Source organism: Salvia miltiorrhiza, chromosome 3, assembly GCF_028751815.1.
Source record: "Salvia miltiorrhiza cultivar Shanhuang (shh) chromosome 3, IMPLAD_Smil_shh, whole genome shotgun sequence".
Lineage (NCBI taxonomy): Eukaryota > Viridiplantae > Streptophyta > Magnoliopsida > Lamiales > Lamiaceae > Salvia > Salvia miltiorrhiza.
Window position 1 is genome coordinate 64125707 of NC_080389.1, and position 26628 is coordinate 64152334.

The following is a 26628-nucleotide window of genomic DNA, read 5'->3' on the forward strand; positions in this document are numbered from 1 at the left end:
TATGCATTAATATATGTAGATGTAATTGGTGTGGTTTATCACAAAGTAGTCAAAACTGTACTTTGCAATGATGGAAGACAAGTTGAAGGGGTCTGAAATCTTGATATGTAATGAAGACAAAGTAGAATGTTCGTCTACTACAAATGTTGTATATAAAGAAGTTTTCCAAAATTTATAATAATAAGATGAGAAGTTTCCAATTGTATTTTCATGTATTATTATTTTTACATTGATTTTTATGTAATTAAAAATGATAGTCTTAAATATATTTTAGTAGTAATATAATTGGTATAACAATTGTATAATAAAATATTTTTAAAACTCATTTATTTTAGAGATTATACAAAAATATCTTCGAGAATGTTATAATAAAACTTTAACAACATATGTATAATCCCGTGCATCGCACGGGTAAAACACTAGTTTTTAGGAATGTTTAAAATTATTTTGGCAAAAGATTTAAATAAAAGTTGAAGTTCATCTCGACACGAATTCGTAAGCACAAACAGATCAAAAATCAGACATCAAACGAGAGAAAATGGACTAAAATAAAATTATTGCGTAAAACTAAAAACTACACGCAGCCTAGACGATTCTCCAACTGATTGACGGGTTTGTTCGACCAAAACAAAGTGGTGCTAAAGAACATAGAGATCTCTCAAACAAAGAACATTCAAAGCATTTTGATCCAAAGTGGTGCTAAAATTATATACACTCTGGAAAAGGTACAAGAAAGAACCATTAAATAAAAGAAGAACAGAGAACCATTTTCAGCCATTCGATCATCAAGATCTACGGTGGGTGCATCACCTTGTTGGATGAATGCAGATTCTGAGTTCGAATCCTAAAGGAAGCAAAAAAAAAAATTTATTTTTTTAGTGCATTAATTTTAACAGCGAATGCATTAATTTTTACAGTTGATGCATTAGATTTGATGGTTCTCACGTTCTCACAAATAATGTACTCCCTCCGTCCCAGAATTAATGGCTCGTTTCTTTTCGGCACGGCTATTAAGGAGAGTTATATTAGGAGATAAGTTGTATGGCCCACATCTTTAATGTTATGGTTAACTAATTTTAAATATTGTAAATAAAAGAACATTCTTTATACTGCTGCTGCCGCCGGCGCACTCATCGCCGACGAGGCCGGCGGCGCCGCCGCCTCCCCTTCACATCGTCATCTCCCTCCACCACAAATCCCTTCACAGACATTTCAAACAACTCCTCCACCACAAATCCATTTACCGACATTTCAAACAACAATGGATCCATCCACAAACCAAAATTAACTACAAAAGAATTTTACAAATCTGAAACCTCCTCCCTCGTCTGTCCACAAGAAGAATTTTACAGAACAAAGCTTCAACAAAATTCAAACTTGATCCCTATCTTCACATGAAAAATTATCGGAAAGCTTCATTTCCAAAATCAAATTCTGGAAAAGACATCTCAATGCTGCAAAACTAAAAGGAAAATTCCCTACAAAAGCTTCAAATCTGGAGAAGAGTAGAGAGAAAGAGGCGGCACCGCTTCTATGACGCGGAAGAGTTGAGCCGCGCCGCCGCGCCTTCGCCTTCGCTGCTGCTACTGCTACGAGTCCGGCAAGCAGTCATCTCTTGCTTTCGTCGCGCCTTCGCCAGATGGTGGAAAGAGGAGATCGAAGGCGACATGAGGGCGGCGAAGGTGGGAGGGCGGAGGTTGCCACCAGTGGAGAAAGGGGAGGCCGGAGGTGAGCGAACCGGCGGGAGGTGGAGAATCGGTGGAAAGGGCCGGCGGACGGTGGAGATCGGTGCTAAGCTCAACGGCGCCCCTTGAAGTAGGCGGAACTAGGGTTTTGAGTGAGAATCTCCCCAATTTCGGAAGAGAGAAGAATAGAGAAGAATAGGGTGCGGCGCCCGCTTTTTTTCTTTTCTTAAGCTTAATTAAGTTTTAATTAAGTGAGCTAATTAAGCAGCCTTGAAGCCCTAATTATTTCTATAAAAGGAAACAGGCCATTATTTGTGGGACAACCCAAAGAGGAAAACAGGCCATTATTTATGGGACGGAGGGAGTAGTTCTTTGTAGAACTACACCCTACCCACTCTTAGCCTATAAAATAAGACTCAATCTAGACGCTTGATTTGTATTAAATAAACGGCCAGATCATGGTTACATATAATACTAGCAATTAACGCAGATTATTGTGGGAGGTTAACAGAGTAATTACAATTTTTTGATAAATATCTTCCCCACAATTTAAGGGATCACGTTTTATTCATTATCACATTTGATAACTTCATTGCTCACTATTATCCCACTCCAAGAACCACCTTATCTCTCCATTCACCAAAATCCACCTTATATCTCCAATCTCCAATTCGCTCCCAAAATGGATCGAACCCGGGTCACTTCACTTAAGTGAGGACCCGGTGGCCAGTGGGCTAAGCCCCCTGGTTATTGCTCACTATTATCTGACGTCTGTTAACAGAGCATGAATTTAATTCACATATGGTATGAATTTTTCTCTTTTTGTATTCGGATTATATTTCCTGGAATATGAACTTGAATACATTTGTCTCTATGTGTTGTTCTTTATGATCTAAATCAAATATTACAAACGCGTGAATTTAATTCACGGTCGGTATGCATTTTTTGGTGTTTTAATTTAGATTTGAAGTTAACTTACGTATGTTTATGCATATTTTTTATGCTATATTACAGTATGAATTTTTTACATGTTTTTTTTAGAATGTATGAATATTTCTCCGTAAATGGATAAATTAAACAACTAATGATCTTGAATACATTTGAATATATGTTAAGTTCTTTAAGTCTATATCAAATCTTACCAATGCATGAATTTAAGTCATAAATGGTATGAATTTTTCTTTTTCAGATTTGATTTTATGTAAGATTTTATGCTTTTTAATTACAGACATTAAATCAAGACTCCAATTTTTATCTATCTAATTTTTATTTGGTTCAATTTTAGGTAGAAAACATTTATTCCTCAATGGCGTCAATTTCATGAAGAAATCTATCAACAATCATTTCAAATCATAAATTCTCCAATTAATTGGGAGTGAGAATCGGAGTAATGTAGGACTAGCGAGGCCGGATCAGGCCCGAAACCGGCGGGCCGAGGCCCGGTGGCAACCCTAGTTGCGAATGATACTTCGAAGCAGATTTATAGACTAATAACACGAGGAACCATTGAAGTAAAAATATAGTAAAAACATTGAACACATTTAACCTACAAAGTTTCTCACCAATCATCAGTTGCGAAGTAGACTAATCACTGAGGTCCTCCAATTCGAGCGAATGTGCAACGTTCCGATCGCATTCGTGGTAGGGTTAGCTCTGATAGGATGTTCATTTTTTCTTCAATTCTAGTTGCATCTTGACATTTGGCAGAGTAGCCCATCTTGAAATCAATGCCTCTGCCCATCATTCTTAGCTCTGCTAAAGCTACAGATGTTATAAGCTTAGCTATTATGTTTGGGCGTAGAGTGATGAGCATGGCTTGCAAATCTTCTCTAGCTGTATTCACAGCTTCAACCCATATGTTCAATTGATTGGTCAGCTCAAGAATTTTGGCAGTGTTATCTTCATTTTCAATTCCTTGAGCTTGCAGTTCAGCTTGCTGATGCACTAAATTCGCCCTTTGGGTCTCCCGTTTGCCTACCTCCATTTCGGCAAAGAGCAGCCGGTCCGCAAAGTTGCGCACCTCATTCCATCTCTGTTAAAAACAGCAAATTAGTATCGAATCTAAATCTGCTACCAACAACAATTTAGTATTGAATCACCTTACATCCATCCATAGCACTCTGTACAAGGTTTGATGTATCCGCAAAAACTTCTTGTTGCGTCGTCTCGGGCATAAAAACTTTGTTGAAAATGAAAGAACGCCTTGGTCCTGAGAAGCATCATTAATTAGGGTAAAAAATGGAACAAGGGAACATAAATCCACATAATATGTCCATTTCTAACTAGAGCTGTCAAAATGGGCCGAAATGGCCACAATTAATTGGGAGTGAGAATCGGAATAGTGTATGATTAGATTTGGAAGGTCAACAATACATGGCCAAAATACCCTTCCGCCACATAAACGTATGCATATTTTAAGTTACTTAATGAACTATGCAATCTACCCAAAAATAAATATCAGACGTTGATTAAGATATATGCAATACATTATTTTATTTTAATAACTATAGTATCCATGTTAATTGCTTAACATTTTACATTGTTTTATGTTAATATACTTCACCACTTGTCTTGTTTTCTCCAGCTGGGCTACAAACATATCAATAGTGAGAGACCGCTTTACACAATATTATTGAATTGATTATTTGATTTAATTTATTTTGTTATTTAGCATTTTTGTAGCAAAAAAATAGATTTAAGAAGAAGAAAAATTGGGCGGGTTTGGTCCGACCGCACAGTGGCCCGAGAGGGGCTGGGCTGGGTACATGTATATTATTTACATATCTTGCATTGCCCAGTTTAAGAGGTCAGAAACCTCCTTGCCACTACGAACGTCTTTAATTGTCAGGTTAGAAATACGAGTGTTCACATTTGCATCATCATGTAAAATATTGTATTTCTTTGATTTGTTTGACACTAACAAATCACGGATTGTTTCATTATATACTTCAAGCATTGAAGTATATCAAACATGTAAGGAATGACATGCTCTGACAGATGATCCATTCTTTGGATTATTGCTGAGGTGTTGTCAGCGTTTGCAGATGCACCTAGTTTGAAGACGAGTTCTCGGATTTGTACATCCCTCAATGCTCGAAGCGCGTCAGTGTCGTTTTTTTCCTGGAAAGTAGCTTCTACTCCATCCAGTCGATTAGAATAGATTTGTTTCAATTTCAAACATGTTCTTGGTTGGCAATGCTAAAATGGGCACAACTTTAGATTTAGAAACTAATCTATTATGTCAATATCGAAAGTGTAATGTATTTTGAGAAGAAAAATAAAATAAAAAGGGGGGACAAATTTTGGTGTACAAAGTTTAATTTTGGCCAAAGAATTGCATGTGAATTATTGGATTTCTTATAGGAATTTAAAGGATAAATAATCTTGGTTGTAATATGGATGAGCATTCAGTTATTGGTCACCGAATCGAATAGCAAAAATCAAACTAAAATCGAATTACATAATTAATGGTATACGTCTTTCCAGAACCACTTTGCCCATAAGCAAAGATACAAACCCCACATAAACAAACTAGTTAATGATATTATTTTATATACAATCTGAATCTCCTGTTCGTTGTAATCACAAGAAACAACTTGTTATCGATTTATGAAAATCATCAAAGTAGCAACCTAAATGAAACAAACGAAAGATAATAGGTGGCCTGATTATTTACTCATTCTTTTATTAACAATATGAGTTATTAGCCAACAAAAAACTAAAAATATGAACTATTCATCAAATCTCAAAGAAAATACAAGATCATCAGTAGAAAAAATGATGCATGAATTTCTTAGGGAGTTATCACCTTACATCCATCCATAGCACTCTGTACAAGGTTTAATGTCTCCGCAAAAACTTCTTGTTGCGTCGTCTCGGGCATAAAAACTTTGTCAAAAATGAAAGAACGCCTTGGTCCTGAGAAGCATCATTAATTAGGGTCAAAAAATGGAACAAAGGGACATAAATCCACATAATATGTCCATTTCTAACTAGAGCTGTCAAAATGGGCCGAAATGGCCACAACTAATTGGGAGTGAGAATCACAATAGTGTAGGATTAGATTTGGAAGGTCAATAATACATGGCCAAAATACCCTTCCGCCACATAAACATATGCATATTTTAAGTTACTTAATATATATTTTAATAACTATAGTATCCATGTTAATTGCTTAACATTTTACATTGTTTTATGTTAATATACTTCACCACTTGTCTTGTTTTCTCCAGCTGGGCTACAAACATATCAACAGTTAGAGACCGCTTTACACAATATTATTGAATTGATTATTTAATTTATTTTGTTATTTAGCATTTTTGTAGCAAAAAAATAGATGCTAATAGTACCAAGATAGTGTTGTGAAGTTCTTTGCAAAGCTTTTCTTAATTTTTTTAATTTAACTAACAACCTCCTGTAGTCGTCTAATATCCTCTGTTTGACACAAGTAAGTTGACTGGAAAAAGAAAATCATGGAATGCTTTAAAGTTAGCTTGATCGAGTTGACCAATTAACACATCAAATTTAGCAGAAAAGGTCACCAAGTGAGACAAAAAAACTCACCCTCAAGGTTTCCAATTCTTCTTGAAGGGAAGCTTGCACTTGCTCAGTATCTCTTTCTCTTTCTTTGCAAAGCTTTTCTGACATATCTAACAACTGACATAAGGATAAATAAAGATTAGAAGCAAAGTTGTGAGTCCAGACTAATATAAAACTCATTTTCTTAATTTAAACAAACAACCTCCTGCAGTCGTCTAATATCCTCAGTTTGACACAGGCAAGTTGACTGAAAAATGAAAATCATGGAATGCTTAAAGGTTAGCTTGATCGAATTGACCAATTAACACATCAAATTTAGCAGAAAAGGTCACCAACTGAGACAAAAAACTCACCCTTAAGCTTTACAGTTCTTCTTGAAAAGGATCCAGTGCTTCCTGTATTTAACAATGAGTTCATTGTAGTGCTTGGGACAAGGCAAGCTAAAACCAATACGCTTACCAATTTTACCGGCTCGAGGCTTTCATTTTCCAGATTTTTTTTACACTTATTACACTTTTATTACGTTTATTTTTGTATTTATTTTCTCTTACATTTATATATTGATTATTTGTCCATTCAAAAAAAAATCACTTTTATAGACCGTGCATAGCACGGGTATAATACAAGTTGTAAATAAAAATAAATGCTCGCCACCAAAGAATAGCTCGTTCGATTAATGGGATTTATTTTGATGAATTTATTGATCTTAAATTTATTTGATAATTTAATTCGTCAAATATTTGACGATATATTTTTGTCTATCTATCCAAAAAAAAAATTCGTGATATATAAAGTTAATGCATTTTGTTTTTAATGAAACGGATAATCCAAAATAGATACTAGCAATTATCTCATTTTATTTTGGAGAAAAGAAATCCATATATGGGCCCAATAATGTTTAAAATTTATGACTTTCGAGCAATGAGCCCAGTGCAGAAAATCAACAAAGATTTCACTGATAATAAGTGGTCCAAAGCCTAATGAATAATTATATAATTTCAGTCTAATCGATTATGTTTGGATTTCACACACAGCTATATGGTTACGTGTGTAATATAATTTAAATTATGGAGATTTTTTTTTTTTGATAAAAATTTATGGAGAATGTTAATATGGCATAGGAATGTATATCATCAACATAATCATTATATATGAAATTTAAAAAAAAATTGATATCTTTTTTTAGGAATAAAAGAGATTCCGTATCTATAGTTAGATGGGAAACTTATATTATTATTTTATTTTCATTTTCAAGGAACTTCATCAGCATTATGTTCAAATAAATTGATCTTCTATGAATTTCCATCACCAAAATTTAGTTTGAAGAGAATTAAAATCATTTTTTCTCAAATAACGAAGGGTCCTAAAATAAAAATTCTAAAAATATAAAATATAAGATGAAAATATTTTTATAAAAATGGTCGGGGTGTTGGAGCTCCCTTTGCACCTCATGTGTCCGCCGTTATTTCTTAAGCTAGCGCACTCGCAATAAAGGCGAGTACGTTACACGATAACATTCACTCGAGTCTAGACGATGACAATCATATCAAATCATCTAAATAGACGTTTACTTTGCTTAATTGAGTATTTTTATTCTCACTCTTTTAATGGGACATAAATCAAACAAAATTAGCTTAAATGATAGAAATAATCAAAGAACCTTAAAATTAACCTTACTATTTTTATCTATCAAGACCAATCCTCAGAAGTACACTCCCCCTAACAAGTTTTCACCGTACATATTTACTTCACTCCAATCACGTAACACACAAGTAGCAATTTCACCACTCATCTCCCAATCCGAGAATCGAGTATACTCATAACGAAGTCGACCTGAAAAACCCAACGTCAGACCGTACCAACCCGCATTCCAATGGATTTTATTCTACAATCCGAGAAAGCCGTCCCGGGCCACATACCCCGACGGGTTCAGAACCGGCTCGACTGACATCTCTACTCATTACGGGCAATTACACCACTAATTAATTTTAAATAAATGAAAAACAAAATTAAAAAAGAGGGGGCAACAGGTGGAGGAAGTAGGACATGCAGGAGAGGGCATTAATGGGGGATGTCTGTATGCGTGTGCTGCTCTGAATGCCAATCCCAATCAGTTTCAGAAATAACGCAAACTCACATAAAGGTAAAACACGGGCCTGCCTCAGCAGCTTTATCGCGAAAGCTCAAGGACTTTTTCCATCACTTCTGCGCCGCCGGGGCCCGCCGCCGGCGCCCCACCACCACGTCACGCCGGAAAATAAATATGCCACTTTCATTTTAATCACTGCACACTTCTTCTCATCACATTCAGCTTACACTGCTTCGTCTCATATTCATTCGCAATAATTAATTCATTCCAAATTTCATTATTTGTTGCTTCTCAATGAAAGTGCACTGATGAGTAAATTTTATACGCAATAAGTAAACCAGTAATTTTATTTGTTGCTGAATTTAATTGTCGATATATATATTTAGTAGTTTTTCTAACTTTGTGCATGATCAAATTAACTACACATATATATGCACATATATGTAGTTTTTCTAATTAAAATGTTCTATATTCGTATTTTTATTTTCAAAAAAATTGTTAATACTTTAAGCAAAAAATAAAAATTATGTTTAGAAAACTCATTCGGGCTTTGATTAAGTTCACGAGCTTTGAAAAAGTAAGATATGATGTGAGAAGTTATATTATGTATAATGCTATTGCAAATTAATTAATTAGGCCTCTCCATCTCACAAGAAAATAAATAAATAATTGCAAATTACTTGGAATAATAAAATTTGAAAATGACGAAAAAAATTGCATGACAAGAAAATTAAGCCTTTCTTATCCTTAATTGCATGAGTATACAACATCTTATATTAATTACATCTACAAATAATTATCATGTAATTAAATAAGAGTGATATATTCGTTAATTACCTTGTTATATATTTATATACACATGCACAAGGATCATACTTTCTTTCTCAATCCCAAGATTCAAAACGTGCTAAAGAAAATTGTTACTACAAAAGGAAAGGAAGGGAAATTAATTAGGGCTAAATAAAACTATATATATTTAATCGAAATGACGAAAACCAAACATATATAAACCCTAATTCTCTGTGAGAAAGAAACGTAGTGATCGTGCAGTTCTTCAATCCTATAATATATATATAAATATATACTTAAATAAACTAAACATTATTAATACTCGTTAAATTTTCTTCGAAATTTGCTGCTGAGAGTTCTCATATTCATCTAAATTTCAATTCTAGCTAGCAATTCACGATCAAGCGCCAAAAAAAAAAAAAAAATGGAATTCTGATTACCAGCTCAAAGCATTTCCTCAACTCCGATCTCGATCGCGCTGGATCTCATCCTCCCCGCCGCCGCCGCCGCAATTCGAGTCGTCGCTCGTGTTCGCCGCCGTGATCTCCGAGGCCGCCGACGGCGGGAGGTTGATCCGCTGGCCGGTGATCTTCTCCAGGTACGAGACGATCATCGCCTCGCGGCTCTTCGCCATGGCCTTCTCGTGCGCCCTGGCCGCCGCCTCGCGCTCGGAATTCGCCAGCTCCTGGTTCCGCCTCGCGTCCTCCCGCGCCCGCCGCTCCTCGCTCAGCCGGTCGATCACCTCCGTGAACTTCTTCTGCAGATTCTCCTGGTGATCCATCACCTGCTTCACCAGATTCTCGAAGAACTCCGCCATCGGGCCGATGAGCTGCGGATCGCCGCCGCAGATCGGATTCGCCGTCCTCTTCTTCCTCCTCTTCGTCTTCTTCGCGAAGGTTCCGGAAGGTTCTTCCTCGGCGGAGGGGAGGCTGGCGGTCACGGGCTGCGGGAGTGGCGCTGCTGCTGCTGCTGCTGCTGAGTTAGGGGCTGTTTGGGTGGTCTCGGCATTACCGAGGCGTTTGTATATGGCTTCCAGCTCGCTGAAGTGTACTCTACTTTTGGCGTCCAAACAGGTCGTTGGAGTTTCCCTCTGCCTCAATTCGTGCCTGTCGACTATTTCACTGTTTTCATTGGATACTTCTGCTGGAAGGGGTTCCCTACACAAAAATTTATTAATGCACACATATTTATAAAATTTAAAAAATATATATAAAAAAGGACAGCATATATATATAAAATGTGTAGTACATGAAATTAAAAGTTCCTAACTCCATTAATGGGGGTGTTTTCATGCCTTTACTTGTTAAAGCAATGGGGGAAAAGAGGGCTATATTATATAACACTCAATTTTTCTTGAATAATAAATGTGACGTAGTATAATTTATACTATATGAAATTAAAATTAAAATTTAGTTTACCAAAAGGGTGAATGGAGCATTCCGAGAGAAGATTGTCGGGCCTCGGGCAGTTCGTATTGCTCACTCCCACGAAGCAAAGCATCTCCTCCGCCTCCGCCTCCGCCGCCTCCGGCGGCGGCGGCGTCGTTTCTCGAGCGAATCTCGTTGAGGCCGAGCTTGAAGTTGAGGGGGAAGTAGGCGGAGGGGGAAGGGGAGGCGGCGGGGTAGTGGTGGTGGTGGGGAGGGAGGAAGTGGTGGTGGTGGTGGTGGAGGGGTAGCTGTTGTTGTTGGGTTGTGGGTAGGGCGTGGATTTGGTCGAGGATATGGGTCGGGTTCATGGATAGTAGAAGCGGGTTATCGGGTTGCTGCTGGTGCTGGTGCTGGTGCTGCTGGTGGTGGATGCCGGGGATTTCGAAACCCGAATGCATCTCTTCTTTTGTGGTGGCGGATCTTGAAGTGAGAGAGAGAGTGTGTGTGCGTGTGAGAGAGAGAGAGAGGGGTAGTGTTTGAGCTGGTTTGGAGCTGAGATTGGAAGAAACCCTAGTAATGTGGAGGATTTGGGAGGGGAGAGATGATGGAGGAGTTTGGGAAGATGAGGAGAGGTGATAGGGGTAGAGAGAGAGAGAGAGAGAGAGAGGGAGAGGGAGAGAAAACCCTCCTTAAAAGTTCTGTTAGAGAGCAACTGTGTGAGAGGATAAAAGGGGCGGGGACCGGGTTGTCGGGTTGAACTCGACCCGTTTGTTATTCTGCATTTCATTTTCTTAAACAAAGAGGTGAATGAGACATTTCATATGCCCAAGTTCATTGAAGGGTCTCAATTTTAGTAAAGGGATGGTTCTTTTTTAAATAGAGATAATGATTTTGCTCGGATAAGGTTATATTATTATTATTATTATTAAAGAAAGGAAGAAAGGAAGAAGATTGCTAAATGCGTTATGGGTGGGAACGGTTTGGACACTATGGGAAAAAAGAAACGAGAGTCGTTTTCAAGGAAAGATTTGGGATATTGAGAGACTTGTTTTACAGATCAAGGGTAGACTTTGGAGTTGGAATGAGGTCTATAAAGTTTTGGAGTTGAGAATCCCTTTCACCATGTGGTGCTCAAAGGGTTTCAATCTTTCCTTCTTGTTTTGATTGGCATCCCTGGTGCCTTGCTTTTTATCTTAATAAAATTTTAATTTTACCGATCAAAAAAAAATTATTATTATTATTATTATTAAAAAAAATATTTTTGGAATTTTACTTTTACGATTTTTTTATTTATTTTAAGGGGTAATTGCATTTAATTGCACGAATTTTCATCAAATTCTAGTTTTACACATATGCAAGTTTTCGATTATTCTGATTCTTTACACGCTTGTCAGTTGCTTCCAAATTAATGTTAAGGTGGACGTCTTAAATGTTTACATGACTTAAAACAGACAATATACTAAACAATGTAATTAGATCTCCACGTCATTTCAACTAGCTAGTCAAGATGACGTTAATTTATTACTCCAACTGGTCGCAATTATATTAATTCGTCGAAAATTAACAATTGTGTAAAAAAAAATCAAAATGATTGAATTTTTGTGTATTCAGAGGCAAAAAATTTATATCATGTGCAAAGCAACATTGAATGAAAATTGTGTGTGTGTGTGTTGGGCTATTGGTAGAACGTTCATGCCAAGTGATTTGAGGTCCTTGATTCAAGTCCTCCGTCGCGCGATCTCTAAATTTATTTATTTACTTTTTATACAATTTATAAAAAAAATGTACTCTATTACTCCATTTTAATTAGTGGACAGTTCAAACTTGTGATTATTTTTATTTATGAAGGGGGGAGTGATGGGATGTGAATGTAGTCAAATAGTACAACTTGTAATTAATTTGAATTTAAATGATAAAATGTGATGTCATGTGTCATTCCATTTTACTATAGTTTAGTAAAAAATAATAAATATTGATATTTAGTGATTTTTTCCATATTTAATTTACATAACAATATTAATGAATTACACACCAAATATTTTAAATTCGTGTTTTGTTTTTCGAGATACCTAATTTTTTGATGTGGAGGTACCTAATTATACGTTCTTAAAGTAAGTATTGATCCATGTATTACGTGCTTAAGTAAAAGTGATAATTTTAAGAAAGTGATAGTGATGCTTTTCATTAATTTTGTTACTTGGACTTGGCTACATAAAATAGTTTCATGAGGTTTTTGTCGTCCATTTTCTATATTCGAACTAATTTAGTTTAAAACCTTTTTTTTATTGTGATGATTAAATTGATCATTAAAGTATTCATATCACATCAATTGGTATTATTATAATGAATTCATTATTCCAATTTCTACATAAACCACTATATATATACATATATAATATAACATATGCTATCAATATGATGGTGTGTTCGTGCGACACTAAGATTATATTTATTATAGCAATCATGTCTAATAATTAACCACCTGGTGAGATATATTTATTTAGCGTGGTTATACAAAATTAAATATTGTAAGAACCCAATTTCTATCTTAAGTAAGAAAAAAAAAATCAATTTACAGATTGATTGAAAAACAATATTTTATTCACTGAATTTGGTATATTGGGCTTTCACATGCAAAGGCCGCATTCTATGTATAAGTAAGGAGAAGTCTGTATTTCTCTTTCACTATATTTTTTTTGTTTGAATGATTCTCTTTCACTAGATTGTTATATAGATATCACTCGCATGCATATAATAATTCGTAAATCGCAGAAGACAAATAGTTTAAATGTATATAATTATTTTAGTAATTTTTTTGAATTTATAATCACTAAATTAAGAGTGTTTTGTACGGGGTAGGGGCAGATGGGATCCTCTGTACCAATATTATGTGTACCACGTGTACCACTCTTCATTTCTTTATTTTATAAATTGTTTTTTATAAAAATAAAAATTATTATATTATTATAAACTCTAATTAGTATTTACCATTGAAAAATTAAAATTTAAAAAATTATATACCCTAACTTTGAATTAATGAACCCAAATAATCTATTATTAATTCAAATAAATATAAAAAAATAATTATAAATCCTAAATGGATGAGTGAACCCTTGTTAATTATCTTTATAATATATATAAAGCATAATATAAATTAAAATGAAATAAAAAATCATTTATAAATACAAAGAAATGAAGAGTGGTGCACGTGGTACACACTATATTTTGGGACAGAGGATCCCATTTGCTAACTTAGTTTGTTTGGGTTTCTTTTGCATAAGTCGTTGAAATAATTTAATTTTTATTTGTGATAAACTTTAAAATAATTTTACTAAATTGAATCATAGTCAAGTTTGTATGTTGTCAACAATTCAACCAAAGGTAACATAAATAATAGGTACCGTAGTGGATTCAACAATTTTAAACTTGTTTAATTATTTAATATTTCACTCGATCATGTCATACAAAATAAATGAAAGATATATACGAACTAGATTAAGATATATACGAACTATTATGATAAGCTTCAATTAATTAGTAAATAATTAAATTATTGGATTAATTAATTTGAAATAAAATAAATATCCGGCCTGTTTACCTATGGTAATAGGCGTGCACTATATGAATATATTTCTTTTGTTATACACATGAAAACACATTAACATTAGAGATAAAATACTTAGAGCACAATAGAATTCAATCAGAGATTTTATAACTTTTAAAGATTGAATCGTGTACTATAAATTATTCTTACATCGAATATGCAGATCCATAGGGTTTCCTGCATCGAATTTGCAGATACCTTTGTAGTGGATTCAAATGTAGGAGTTGCTGATAGTTTACGATACAACAAATAAGTTATTTTAATTATTGTGTTAATATATATATATATATATATATATATATATATATTTATACACACGATTCAATTATAAATTTAAATTTTATTGTTCAATATATTTATGATGCGCATCACTAATGTCAATGGAATTTTTCAACAATAAACACCTACTAAATAACAAACACCACAAATAACATAATAAAATCTATATACGTTTATTCGTCTTCCTCGTTGTAATCATACTCACATATATATTCATCCCTCCAAAACCTCGCGAATAATAGCTTTTCAATTATTTTATTTAATGCTACGTACATATATATATAAGTTAGCAACTCAAACACAAAAAATAATCTCACGAAACAACACCAGACGACATCAAATTTTCGGTTTCAATACAGAAGCCCAACGGAAAAGAAAAAAAAAATCAAGAAAATCCAAAAGCAGAATACTCTTCTTTATCAAGAAAAAACCAAAAATGGTTGAATAATAATTATAACAAGGATCAATAGTGTTTCGTATCCCACTTTCAACGTTTTGCCATTTCTATAGAATGTCTCCAATTTTTATTTTCTCTTAAAAAATTTCAAACTTCCAGCATTTTCTATAATATTCATTTCTCATTCATCTTTATCTCCAAAATCTCATCAATCTCAACGTCCAAATCCGCAACAACCATTTTTCATTTTTATCTACATATAACATATTCATCAAAATGACATCGTTTTTTATGCTTTCAACTACGACGAGACGAATCATTTTTTCGTCACCTAATTTTATGTTTCATGAAAAAATACGGATAATCTAATATTTTTTAAAATACAACATATTATAAAATGCGTTGTAATTTGAGTACACAAAATCCTACTATTATCCCTAATAATAATAATAATAATAATAATAATAATTTGAATGAGAAGGAGACAGAGGACAAATGACACGTGCGGTTGTGTGTGTGTGCAGCAGAGCAGGGCAGGTAACTGCAGAGAAGACATTCTGAAACGGAAGGTGGCGCACGTGAATGTGTCACTGTGTTGCTGTCTCCTTCACTGCATTAATTTCTGTGTCCGCTCACTTAACGCCAGCCCCCCCTCCCATCCAACGGCCCACATTCCCCCTCCCCCCCTCCTGATCTCGCCACGTGTCCCTCTCCACTGCTCCATTTTTCAAATGTAAAATTCCGACTTGTCTCCTTTCGTAGCTTAGTTTTTCCGTTTTCAATTTCCTCTCCCCCCTTTTTTTTTAAATAAAAATAAAAATTACTCCCTCCGTCCCACTGTAAGTGAGACCTTTTCTTTTTGGACGAGAATTAAGAAAGATGTATTTTGTGTGTAGGTGAAAAAGTGAAAAGGTGTTTAAAGGGAAAAACTTTTACCCAAAAAGTAAAGAGTCTCACTCAGTGGCGGATCCAGGGGGGCTAGGGGGGGCTTCAGCCCCCTCCCAATTTTTGAGTTTTTTTTTTTTAATTATAGATATATATATTTATTATTTTGTTTTATATCTATATATATGTGTATATAAATAAAAAAATACAAGAAAAAATATAGTAATACATTATTTATGGTATCCAACTATCCATATTAATTGCTCAACACATTGAGTTGTTACATTTATAGTATTATTTTTATCATTTTTTCTTTCTTAGTTAATTTTTAATGTTAAATTTGAGTCAATTCTAAAGGTAAAAGTAAAATTACTAATTACTAACAATGAAAATTAGTTTATTTGTTTAGAAGATGAAACATTTTTTTTTTAAGAAAAATGAATAAAAGTACATTTTTATATGCTTTCAATCTACTTGATGTTGAATTAATTGAATTGCGAACAATTATCTTATTATATTAAGTGATTGTTGAAAAAATGTATGAAATGAAGTGTACGGAATGCTAAAAAAAAATTGTTTCGGGGGCTCCCGCCCCCGAACCCCCGTGTACATATTTTCAAGCACCGTAGTCCAATAGATTCAGCCCCCCCTAACATTGAATCCTGGATCCGCCCCTGGTCTCACTTACAGTGGAACGCCCGAAATAGAAAGAGTCTCGGATACAGTGGGACGGAGGGAGTAATGAGTATATGTATTTTGTTATCTTGTAAAAATATATAGTGATATATTGTTGTTTGTCTTTATTAGTGGCTCCATTGCTGGAGTGTTGCCTCTCTTGAAATTCATGAGTTAGGTTTAAGGAGGAATATATAGTTCACGGCTTTAAAATTATACTAAAGACAAAAATGGGATAATTAAATACGACAAGGGAGTGGGACAAAAAAAAATGCTTCATTTAATTTTTTTTATAGAAAATAATTTAATACGAGATGGAAGCACTATTTGGACAAAAATAGTTTTCCTCCGTATGTCGAACTAAATAAATAATTGTATTTAAATAAGGACATTAGGTTAGGTTAAATAATTGTGCTAAGGTTCGCATTTAACGTGCTTAATTATGTTGGCCGTACATGCATATTGTATTATATAATATGATATTTAGCACACGTGATTGTGCAATTAATATAATCGCATAATTTCTGATTTTGTTGATTAATATAATAATATTGTGTCTAATAAGGACAATTTAGTGGTAGAGAAATGCTAATAATAATTTACCCAATTGTGGGTTTACATAAATTATAAAATTTATATATTTATATATATAAGTATTTAAAATATTTAGAAATGCATGATCCTGTTTTTATTATTATGATTATGATTATGATTATGATTATGATTATTAAATTAAATTAGACCCAACAATATTTATAAGATGAAAGCACATGAGCCCATTCATATATCAAAACGAGCCCAAAATAGTTTTTGGCAATTTGTTTGGGCCCATTATGTAGACACTAGATATATTCTGTCTACTTTTTCCAAAGTAATTAATGGATCTGAGCCCATTTAAGTGAGTGTTTGTAAACAACTTTCTTTTAAAAAGTGTGATTATATTTTTATCCACAATTCTTATTTAGTTCTCGAAGTAGTTCGATCTAAACTACATTTGCCCAATTTCAATTCACGACATTTCAATTTCAAAGTATACACATCTTATGAATAAATTGAGTTTGAATTCCAACCATATTTATTAAATGAAAATATTCCGTACGTACTCACCGACGAATAATTGATGAGATGTTACAAAATTATTCATAAGCAATAGACAGAATTCTAAATCGAATCATTTATAGAGAATCACAATTGGATCTAAATAGATTTGATAGCCACTTCTATATGAGGTGCTACCATGATAGTGGGGACAACAATCATCTCTCTAATCTAAAAAAAAAACGTTCATTGAATTAGTCATGTGCGAGATTATCTCATCTCGCGAGACGGATCAATTCAAATCAAACTCATATTCATTGACGCGGGATATTAAAATATGAATTTGGATTTGAATTTTGATCCGCTGCACAGTGAGACGGCCTTACACAAAATTTTGCAATTACGCAACAGAACATGAATCACGAATTTAAAAAAAAAAATTGCTCTTTTTGCTCGTTGTTTTATTATAATTGGTATCTATACTAGTGCAAATGAAACATGAAGAAGGAATAAGAGGATTTTGTAGGGAAGTTTGTTCCAACTATGAGATGTTGAATGGACTTGGAAATGTAAAAGTAGATTTTGTGGAGATTTGCATGAATCTATACCCAATATTGATGACCATCCAACCTACTTAGTCAACTAAGAATTCCACACACAAAATCATTTGTTTGTTAAAAAAAAATGGATTTGTTCTTTGCAAGATTATGGGAACAAATTGAAAGAGACTTAGTGAGATTCGTGTGCTTCTTGTACATTTGGATTTTAACAAAAGCTTTCGTGTACTCACCTTATTATGTACGCGGGTCAGGTTAGTTCGAATTCGATAAAAATTTAACTTTAATCCAATTCAAACTCTAACTCATGATTCATATCGAAATTGACCCAAATATAAATTTATATGTGAGACAATTCGAATCTAAGCCAGATTCGATGCGTGCCATAGCCCTTCATATTTTGAGTAGTTTCCTTCAATGGCTTATAAGATTAGATTAACAAGTTTACTAGTAATAAATTATTTCATTTGTGCACACAACCATAAACTATTAAAAATGACCCCGAAATTTTATGAATAAAATCAAATAAAAATTGCCTAATTATGTAGTCTCTAATTAATCCATACGTGTCAAATGTTTTTATACTTTCTTAAAATTAAATAAATAAATAAATAAATCATGGGCACATAATTGAAATGACACAACTGCCCCTTCAAATGGCATGATGGGCACATCCTATATTCCTGATCCTTTTAATGATTTTGCTTGTTTTCAAATATAATATTTCATGGGTGATAATTTTGTCTTTATAATGTCAGCAAAAAGATAATCATTTTAGGTAAACATCAGGTGTCAAGTTATAGTAAATTAAATTAAATAATGTGGTGATGAGACCCCCAAAAATTTTATTTTTTTTGTAATCAAACCATACTTGATATATAAATGATTTTCTAGGAATGGAAATCTTTTTGGGACCACAAATTTTTTAAATTAAATCCTCAATTTTATTTCTGTCAATTGAAAAATCAGAATACTGCAGCATCATAAAGCTGTAGGCATATCAAATTCATCTACGTAAGAAATCTAAAACAACAGATGCAAATCTTGCTAACTGCTTCAGAAATTATTATTTTTATGCACTTTTGTTTTTGTGTTTTTTATTTTTATTTCAACAAGAGATCAGATTAGCTGACAAAAAAGAAGATTTTCTGGTTTATTGTTCAACATTCGCCTGCTAACTTACATTTACAACGACGTAATTTAATTATATTATTTCTCATTAACTTTTCTGGAGTTTGAATTTTCTTTTAATTTGTAATAACGTTGAAATAATTAAATGATTAATTTGAGCATTATATATAATCAAAGATTTAAAGTTCGACACCACCATCACATGGACTTATAGATCGTATAAAAATCAAAGCTCGATTTGTTCATTTTTCCCTTTAACTTCAAATAATTGATAAAAGAAAAAATCGAGCTTATAGAAGTGGTGGTCGCATAAGGTAGATATCGTAACATTTATCTCTTTTTACGTGTATATAAATATATTATTATCGGCAAAGAATTAGTAGAATGTGTATTAATTTCAACCTCTTTTTTAATCTTTGGTATCAATTTAATTACGCGCTTGAAGAATTGAATTCAAAGATTTGTTGCTAACTATGCTGATTTAGTGATTACAGCTGACGCACATAAAACATTAATTAAAAAAAGGATTAATTAAAAAAAAAGGTCAAGTCACAAAAGAAATCTATACATACGTAATGTGGATTAGTCAGTAATCTTCTTAATTAGTATCTTAATCCCATGATATTTATAAGATGTGTGACTAGTCAACATCAAATTAATATAAGCTAACAATGGATTAAATAATACCGACCTACAAGTCTTAATCAATTCATGGATTAGTACGCTAAAAATTAAGCTCCAATTAGGTACCAAATCTTGCCTTTCATACTCTCATATAATCGACACGATTAACCAAATCAAGATATGACAAAGACTGTTTTGAAAATTTGGGTATTAATTCCCTATATTATAAGTTTTAAATCGAAATTATGTATTTTCCCGATCGCAAATACTCATGTGCAATCGGTTGCACCGTGCAACCAATTTTTAGAATGACACTGCATGCACTCATTCGAGAAATGACACTTGAACATTTTCGAATTACACTATTTCAACATACAAATGACACTTGAAAATCTTCAAGTGTCATTTATATGTTGAAGTAGTGTCATTCAGAAATTAGTTGCACGGTGCAATCGGTTGCACGAGAGAGTGGCTCTTTGCTAATAAAGGTTTTGAATTCAACAAATTAATCAAACTTATGTTTGGCTATCTCAACGTCTCAACTTAAGTATCAAGATTCGAGGACATATAAACATTTTTGTATTTATGAATTTCGACTAGCTAGATCTTGACTTATATAAAATAATGAGGGGATTTCAAATAAATTTTGTATCGATATTGTTTGAAATTTATTGAATAATCATTTTAAAATTAAGCATGAAGTCAAACAAATTTTTATGTTGGGGGGAGAATAATTCCTCCATCTACCTATATCACTATATGTATATTTTAAATAATTAATTCCATTTTAAAAAGAATTAACTAACCAAAATGTCAACTCCTAGGTTTGCACACGCACTTAGGTTAAGTTGATTCCCATGTTATATTTATTGGATGAGATTCAGTTATCCATTATTTTATATGTGCTACTATGTCTCATTCTCATTATTATTATTTTAATAATAATTTTTTATAAACATAAATTTTATTATAATACTATAAATTATGCTCAACTTTTATTTGAAAAAAAAAATTAATTTTAAAAATTTATATACTATTACTTTTAATTTATCAACCTATTATTAGCTAATAAAGGTGAAAATAAATAATTATATATTGGAGAAAAAATATATAAGAAAACAATTAAACAAAATTGAAAATGGACACAAAACGAGAAATCAAATGTGGTGCACTAAATTGTATCCATGCTAATAATCTACTTTTTCACTGGCTAAGACTCAAGTGTTATTCTCATAATCTATGATTAATTAATTTAATTAAAGGGAAATATTTATTCATTCATTACGTCATAAATATCTAACGTTGAACATCTATATATAAATGGCAAAATTAAGGATTATTCAACATCGTTGCTCTCCTTTTTTTTTTTTTTTTTCTTAATTTAGAAAAGATTAAAATGTTTTTATTTACAAGTTATAACCATATTAATTAGTTTCTTTGATTGTAAGGTTTGGAAAACTCAATGATTGTCGCACATAAAGAAAATATAGTCGTAACTATTTGTTTAATGAAACACATTCAACGTTGACGCGTATTTATCGGGCTTGTTTTCTTTTTTGCTGGGGTCAACCTCCCAATAATTATTTATTTATTATAAACATCGAAATGATTAGCCCTTTTTTGGGGGCACATCCTTTAACTATTTCAATAATTGCTTTCCTAAAACACTATTTCAATAATTGCAACAGCACGAAATATGTATTGGAAATACTTACATAAATAATTAGATTTATAATTTATAAATAAAGAGATGGTTAATTGAATTTTTAACATAATTTGGATATGTGCATAATATTTTTTAGTTTTTTCTAAAATAATGATGAAATTGGTAGCAAAATGGTGTAAATAGAAATTAGTGTGATTTTGAAATGTATTGGTTTAGTGCATATAGGATTATGGAGTTTATTTATATTTAATTGATCGGTATATTGTTTTGAAACTAATAATTTAGTCAAATAGTTCTGAATTTGATACAAAAATACATGCATTAAATAGTTATGTGTTATATTTTTTCATTTAATTCACTATGATTCTACTAAATTTCAAACGGTTTTTATGCAGAGAAAAAATTGTCACGACAAATTTGGATTATAATTTATTATTGATATAAATACTTCATTCGTTCATAAAAAATAATTTATTTTTATTTTTTTGGGATGTCCATAAAAATTAAAATCTATATCGCCTTCTATTTAGGATTATTTTTAGTGTTCGGAGGGAGGGAGTATTAAATAGTCAAAGTTAATAAATCACGATAAAATTGAAAAATGAATGATCGGTTCAGACATCAGATATGCTTGAGTATTTAATTTAAATTTATATACAAATTTAATTTACTTAAATAAATAACATAAAGAAGTGGCAGACAGATGAGCTGATAACACACACTGACCCAAGAAAATCTTTAAACTCTTTTTTTTCTCTTTTTCTTAATTTCTTATTTCTTTTCCATCTTACGTCAAATTCTAACTCACCACTTCAATTTTTCATTTTTATTTTTATTTTTTCGATATAAAACTCCAATAATAATATATTATTATTTCCTTCTCTCACCTCTCTCTACTTAATCCCAATAAATCCACAAATATTTGAAGCCGTTTTAATTCCCAATAATTCATTCCATTTCAAGAAAAGGGCAACCGTTTTTTTCCCCCTCCCCACCATGATAGCCTTCATAGAGCGATTCGCCCCCGAAAACGACGTCGATTCATCGCCGGAGCCCGACTCCGCCGCCGACTACAGCGGCGAGGTCCTCCCCCTCTTCTCCGGCGCCGACGATCTCGCCGACGCCGGCAAGGACTTTGGCGGCACGCAATTCTCCAAACCCCTCGCCGTCGTCCGCCCCTCCGACGCCGCCGACGTCGCCAAGGTCGTGCGGCTGGCGGCGCGGTCGCCGCACCTCACCGTCGCCGCCCGCGGCAACGGCCACTCCGTCCACGGCCAGGCCATGGCCCACCGCGGCCTCGTCGTCGACACCAGGTCGCTCGGCTGCGGAATCCACGTCGACGCGGCGGCGATGCGCGCCGACGTCGGCGGCGGCGCGCTCTGGGAGGACGTGCTCCGCCACTGCGTCGGTGCTTACGGCGTCGCGCCGCGGTCGTGGACGGATTACTTGGGACTGACGGTCGGCGGCACGCTGTCTAACGCCGGCGTCAGCGGCCAGACGTTCGCACACGGGCCGCAGACGGAGAATGTGACGGAGCTGGAGGTCGTCACTGGAAACGGCGACGTTCTGGTCTGCTCCGGCCGTCAGAACTCCGAGCTCTTCTTCGCCGCGCTGGGTGGACTCGGCCAGTTCGGGATTATAACTCGGGCCCGGGTCGTGCTCCAACCCGCACCCGACATGGTACGTTTAGTTACACAACCGCAGTTGTGTAAATAAACGATAGATATTATACTCGATTATTACGCATTTTGATAAAAAGTTACTATCAATCGACATCTACATCTGTGACTGTGCGTGTATTGGTCTAATAATATTTTCACATGCTTCATTCTATTCATAGGTTATGAATAAAATGAAATGAATATGCTGATTAATTTATTTATTATTATTGTTAATGGGTTTATTAATTATTTTATGTGGTGGTTTTGGTGGATTGAATATTTAGGTGAGGTGGATAAGGATGGTGTACACCGAGTTCAGCGACTTCACTCGGGACGCCGAGTCACTCGTGACTCGGCCTGATGGCGACTCGTTCGATTACGTCGAAGGTTTTGTCTTTGTCAACAGCGACGACCCGGTTAACGGCTGGCCGTCGGTTCCTTTAGACCGGTACGGTTCGTTCGACTCGGCCCGCATCTCCAGCTCAGCCGGTCCGGTTCTCTACTGCCTCGAGGTGGCCTTGCATTACAAAAACGAGGATTCCCCTTCCACAGTTGATACGGTGAATAATTTTTTTATTTTTAGTATATAGTAGTAATTTGCAAGTTCAATTTTTTAATAATAATTGTGTTTTGGTGGTTTAGATTTTTAGAAGCTGTGGGCCAATGGGTAAACTAAGGGGAAATAGAAACTAGAAGGTGACTTAGTTTTGACCTAGGTGTCTGCTAATTATTCCGACCCCTCACGATTTCTGATGTTGACGTCGAAGCAAAAAATAAAATAAAAAAACTGGGCCCCACCACCCCTTCTCTCAATGTGAAAAAAGTCAAAAAGACCCGTCGGCACGAGCAGTTCGGCGACGGCCGCGCCACCACTCGTGACGGCGGAGACGGAAAAAAATAGAGGTGATGAAAAGTGACCACACGCTGGCATATATCTTCCATTGGATTTGCTGACAGCATACTTCCTCCTTAATGCCAAGATCTCCTCAGGGCTAAAACAGTAATTTCACACATCCCCATGTGGTACCCCCCACCCCCACTCATACCCAAAATTTACCTTTTTTTTTGTTTTTTTTTCAAATATATAATAACGACTACGAATTGCCGACGTGAAACTAATTGACTCTGTGCAGACAGTGGAGAGACTGATCGAAGGGCTCAGATTCGAGGAGGGGTTGCGGTTCGTAGCAGATGTGGGATACATGGAGTTTCTGTTGCGTGTGAAGCGAGTGGAGGAAGAGGCCAAGGCGAAAGGTATATGGAGCGCCCCACACCCGTGGCTCAACCTATTTGTATCCAAAAGGGATATCGCCGATTTCGATCGCGTTGTTTTCAAGAATATTTTGAAGCATGGCGTCGGTGGCCCGATGCTCGTCTATCCTCTGCTACGTTCCAAGTAGGTGCCGCATCACTACTACTAACATGCGTTTTTTTATTTGTTTCCGGTGATCGTATCTTTGCATGCGTTCATGTGTTCCGACTTATAAAATGTTTTTTTTTTTTTGATCGGGCAAAGTCATGTAAGATGTTAGTAGTTAGTTCCCCCATCCACTCCAAGAACCACCTTATCTCTCCATACGCCAAATCCACCTTATATCTCCAATCTCCAATTCGCTCCCAAGAGGGATCGAACCCGGGTCACTTCACTTAAGTGAGGACCCGGTGGCCAGTGGACCGACTTATAAAATGTTGGTTATCATTTTTTTTAGGATAGCAAATATTTTTTTTTTGTGTGATTAACTAATGTATGGGGTTTGTATGAATTATGTGGCGGACCAGCCTAATGTTGTACTATTATCTGATCAGCTGACAAAATTGTTGGGACAAATTTTATTGGATGGATAGGATCTTTCAATAATATAGGTCCATATAATTATATTGTTTGCTTATTTTTGGGTGATGATATGACCTGAAACTGGATTGGATCTCAGTCTATGTCATTATATTTTTAAATCTAGGAATAAATTACAAAATTAAATTGTTTTTATGAATGTGTATATATGTATATAGGTGCATGAGTATTTATATTTATAGACAAAAGAGAGTAGTAATGTTGCTTTCAGGTAGTGTTTATACTATTTATGTGACGACAAAGCTATTAAGTGGACAAACCTTCTAGCTGTTGACACCTCAATGGCTCAATCTTTCTGTAAAGACATAATTGCCCTTCTCTCTCTCTCTATTTTTCTTTCATACCCCTTCGTTTTTTTAGTAATGTCTTTTACTAACTCACTTAAAATAATCTTTAAATAACTTCCATTTTCGCAGGTGGGATAGTCGGAAATCGGTGGCGTTGCCGCAGGGGGAGATTTTTTATCTGGTGGCGCTCCTGCGTTTCGTCTCGCCTTATCAAAAGGGCTTAACCGTGCATCAAATGGTTGTACAGAATCAAGAGATTCTTCAGAGCTGCACCAACAATGGGATTGACTACAAGTTGTACCTTCCTCACTACAACTCTGTGGAGGGGTGGAAGCGTCATTTTGGAAATCAATGGACCAGATTTCAAGAGAGGAAAGCCCGGTTTGATCCAATGGCTATCCTTGCTCCTGGCCAGAAAATATTTTCAAGAAATTGGCAGCACTCGTGATGTCCATATTTTTTTCTTTTTTTTTAATATAAAAAAAATATGTTTAAATTCTGTATCTCTCTCTAGTAGGTTGTAGGGGTTTTGATTTGAATCGAAAGAAGAATGTAAATGAATTTCTCTCAAGGGAATTTTGATTTTTTTTTGGGTGATATTTTGTTTTATTTGGGGGGGTTCAATAATGAGATGGGGTGCCAAAATCAAATGAAGTTGTGGCATATATCGAATTCTAGAAAATCCAAAATTGATGGGTTTATTATTTTTGTCTTTGACAATCAGCCTTGGTCTCAATCAATACAGTTCAAGTTTCGAATTATTAAAAATTGGTGGGCTGTAAAGTATCAGAGGGCATCTGATCTGCTAAATTTTGACACTTCAAAAGTTTTCTTTTTTATTATGATTATGATGTTTTTTCTAAATTCTTGATTTTTCGAGATTTTTATACTTTGAATTAGTGCATTATACTAATCAGTTAGTACATTATATATAATTTACTAATCCCTTAGTACATTATATAAAATTTATAATTCCAACGCCAAAAATATAGTTTGTCATTTATTCGAGTACAATTAAGTCAAAATTTAAGAAGAATGCAATTAGAAAGACAATTTTTTTGTTCTTCATGAGTATTTTATTACAAAAAAAAATGCGTGAAAGAACTGAAAATTACTCATGTACATGGTAATTATTTTGCTACCTTGCATACATATAAATAGAATTTGTGTGTTTTTTATACTAACTTAGTTGTTGATTTGAGTAGCTTGATTATTTCATTGTAATGTATACTATCCGTCCATAAAAGATAGTCATTTTTTTAGAAAGAGAAAAAAAAAAGATGCATAAATTTGAATGAACATAAATTAGTTAACCAATTATGTTTCATCCCTAAATAAACAAAAATTATAGTTTATCGGTTTGTCATTTATTCAAGTACAATAAAGTCAAGATAATTACAAAAAATTGCATAAAATAACTAAAAAAACATGGTAATTATTTTGCTAACTTGCATACATGTAAATAGATGCATGAATTTTAATAACATAAAATAATTAACCATA

At 34.2% G+C, this 26628-nt stretch overlaps 2 protein-coding genes across 2 annotated transcripts; one reads left to right on the forward strand and one right to left on the reverse strand.

Annotated features, from left to right (window-relative positions):
* Positions 1-9363: 9363 nt before the first annotated feature.
* Positions 9364-11166, reverse strand: LOC131015402 (trihelix transcription factor GTL1-like). Its single transcript, XM_057943783.1, has 2 exons — positions 10521-11166; positions 9364-10259 (listed from the first exon to the last, which is right to left on the reverse strand). The coding sequence occupies exons 1-2, from the start codon at positions 10925-10927 to the stop codon at positions 9560-9562; spliced, it is 1107 nt and encodes a 368-aa protein (XP_057799766.1). The 5' UTR covers positions 10928-11166; the 3' UTR covers positions 9364-9559.
* Positions 11167-22040: 10874 nt separating this feature from the next.
* LOC131015369 (cytokinin dehydrogenase 7) lies at positions 22041-25722 on the forward strand. Its single transcript, XM_057943749.1, has 4 exons — positions 22041-23005; positions 23271-23546; positions 24120-24382; positions 25255-25722. The coding sequence occupies exons 1-4, from the start codon at positions 22322-22324 to the stop codon at positions 25571-25573; spliced, it is 1542 nt and encodes a 513-aa protein (XP_057799732.1). The 5' UTR covers positions 22041-22321; the 3' UTR covers positions 25574-25722.
* The last annotated feature ends 906 nt before the right edge of the window (positions 25723-26628 follow it).

What these genes read in the sequence shown, in the direction of transcription:
- LOC131015402 (XM_057943783.1), bottom strand. Translation starts at nt 10,927, where the DNA reads ATGCATTCGGGTTTCGAAATCCCCGGCATCCACCACCAGCAGCACCAG. An exon ending in ATGCTCCATTCACCCTTTTG is followed by an intron (nt 10,260 to 10,520) that starts GTAAACTAAATT and finishes ATTTTTGTGTAG; the next exon opens with GGAACCCCTTCCAGCAGAAG.
- LOC131015369 (XM_057943749.1), top strand. Translation starts at nt 22,322, where the DNA reads ATGATAGCCTTCATAGAGCGATTCGCCCCCGAAAACGACGTCGATTCA. An exon ending in TCCAACCCGCACCCGACATG is followed by an intron (nt 23,006 to 23,270) that starts GTACGTTTAGTT and finishes TTGAATATTTAG; the next exon opens with GTGAGGTGGATAAGGATGGT. An exon ending in CCCCTTCCACAGTTGATACG is followed by an intron (nt 23,547 to 24,119) that starts GTGAATAATTTT and finishes GACTCTGTGCAG; the next exon opens with ACAGTGGAGAGACTGATCGA.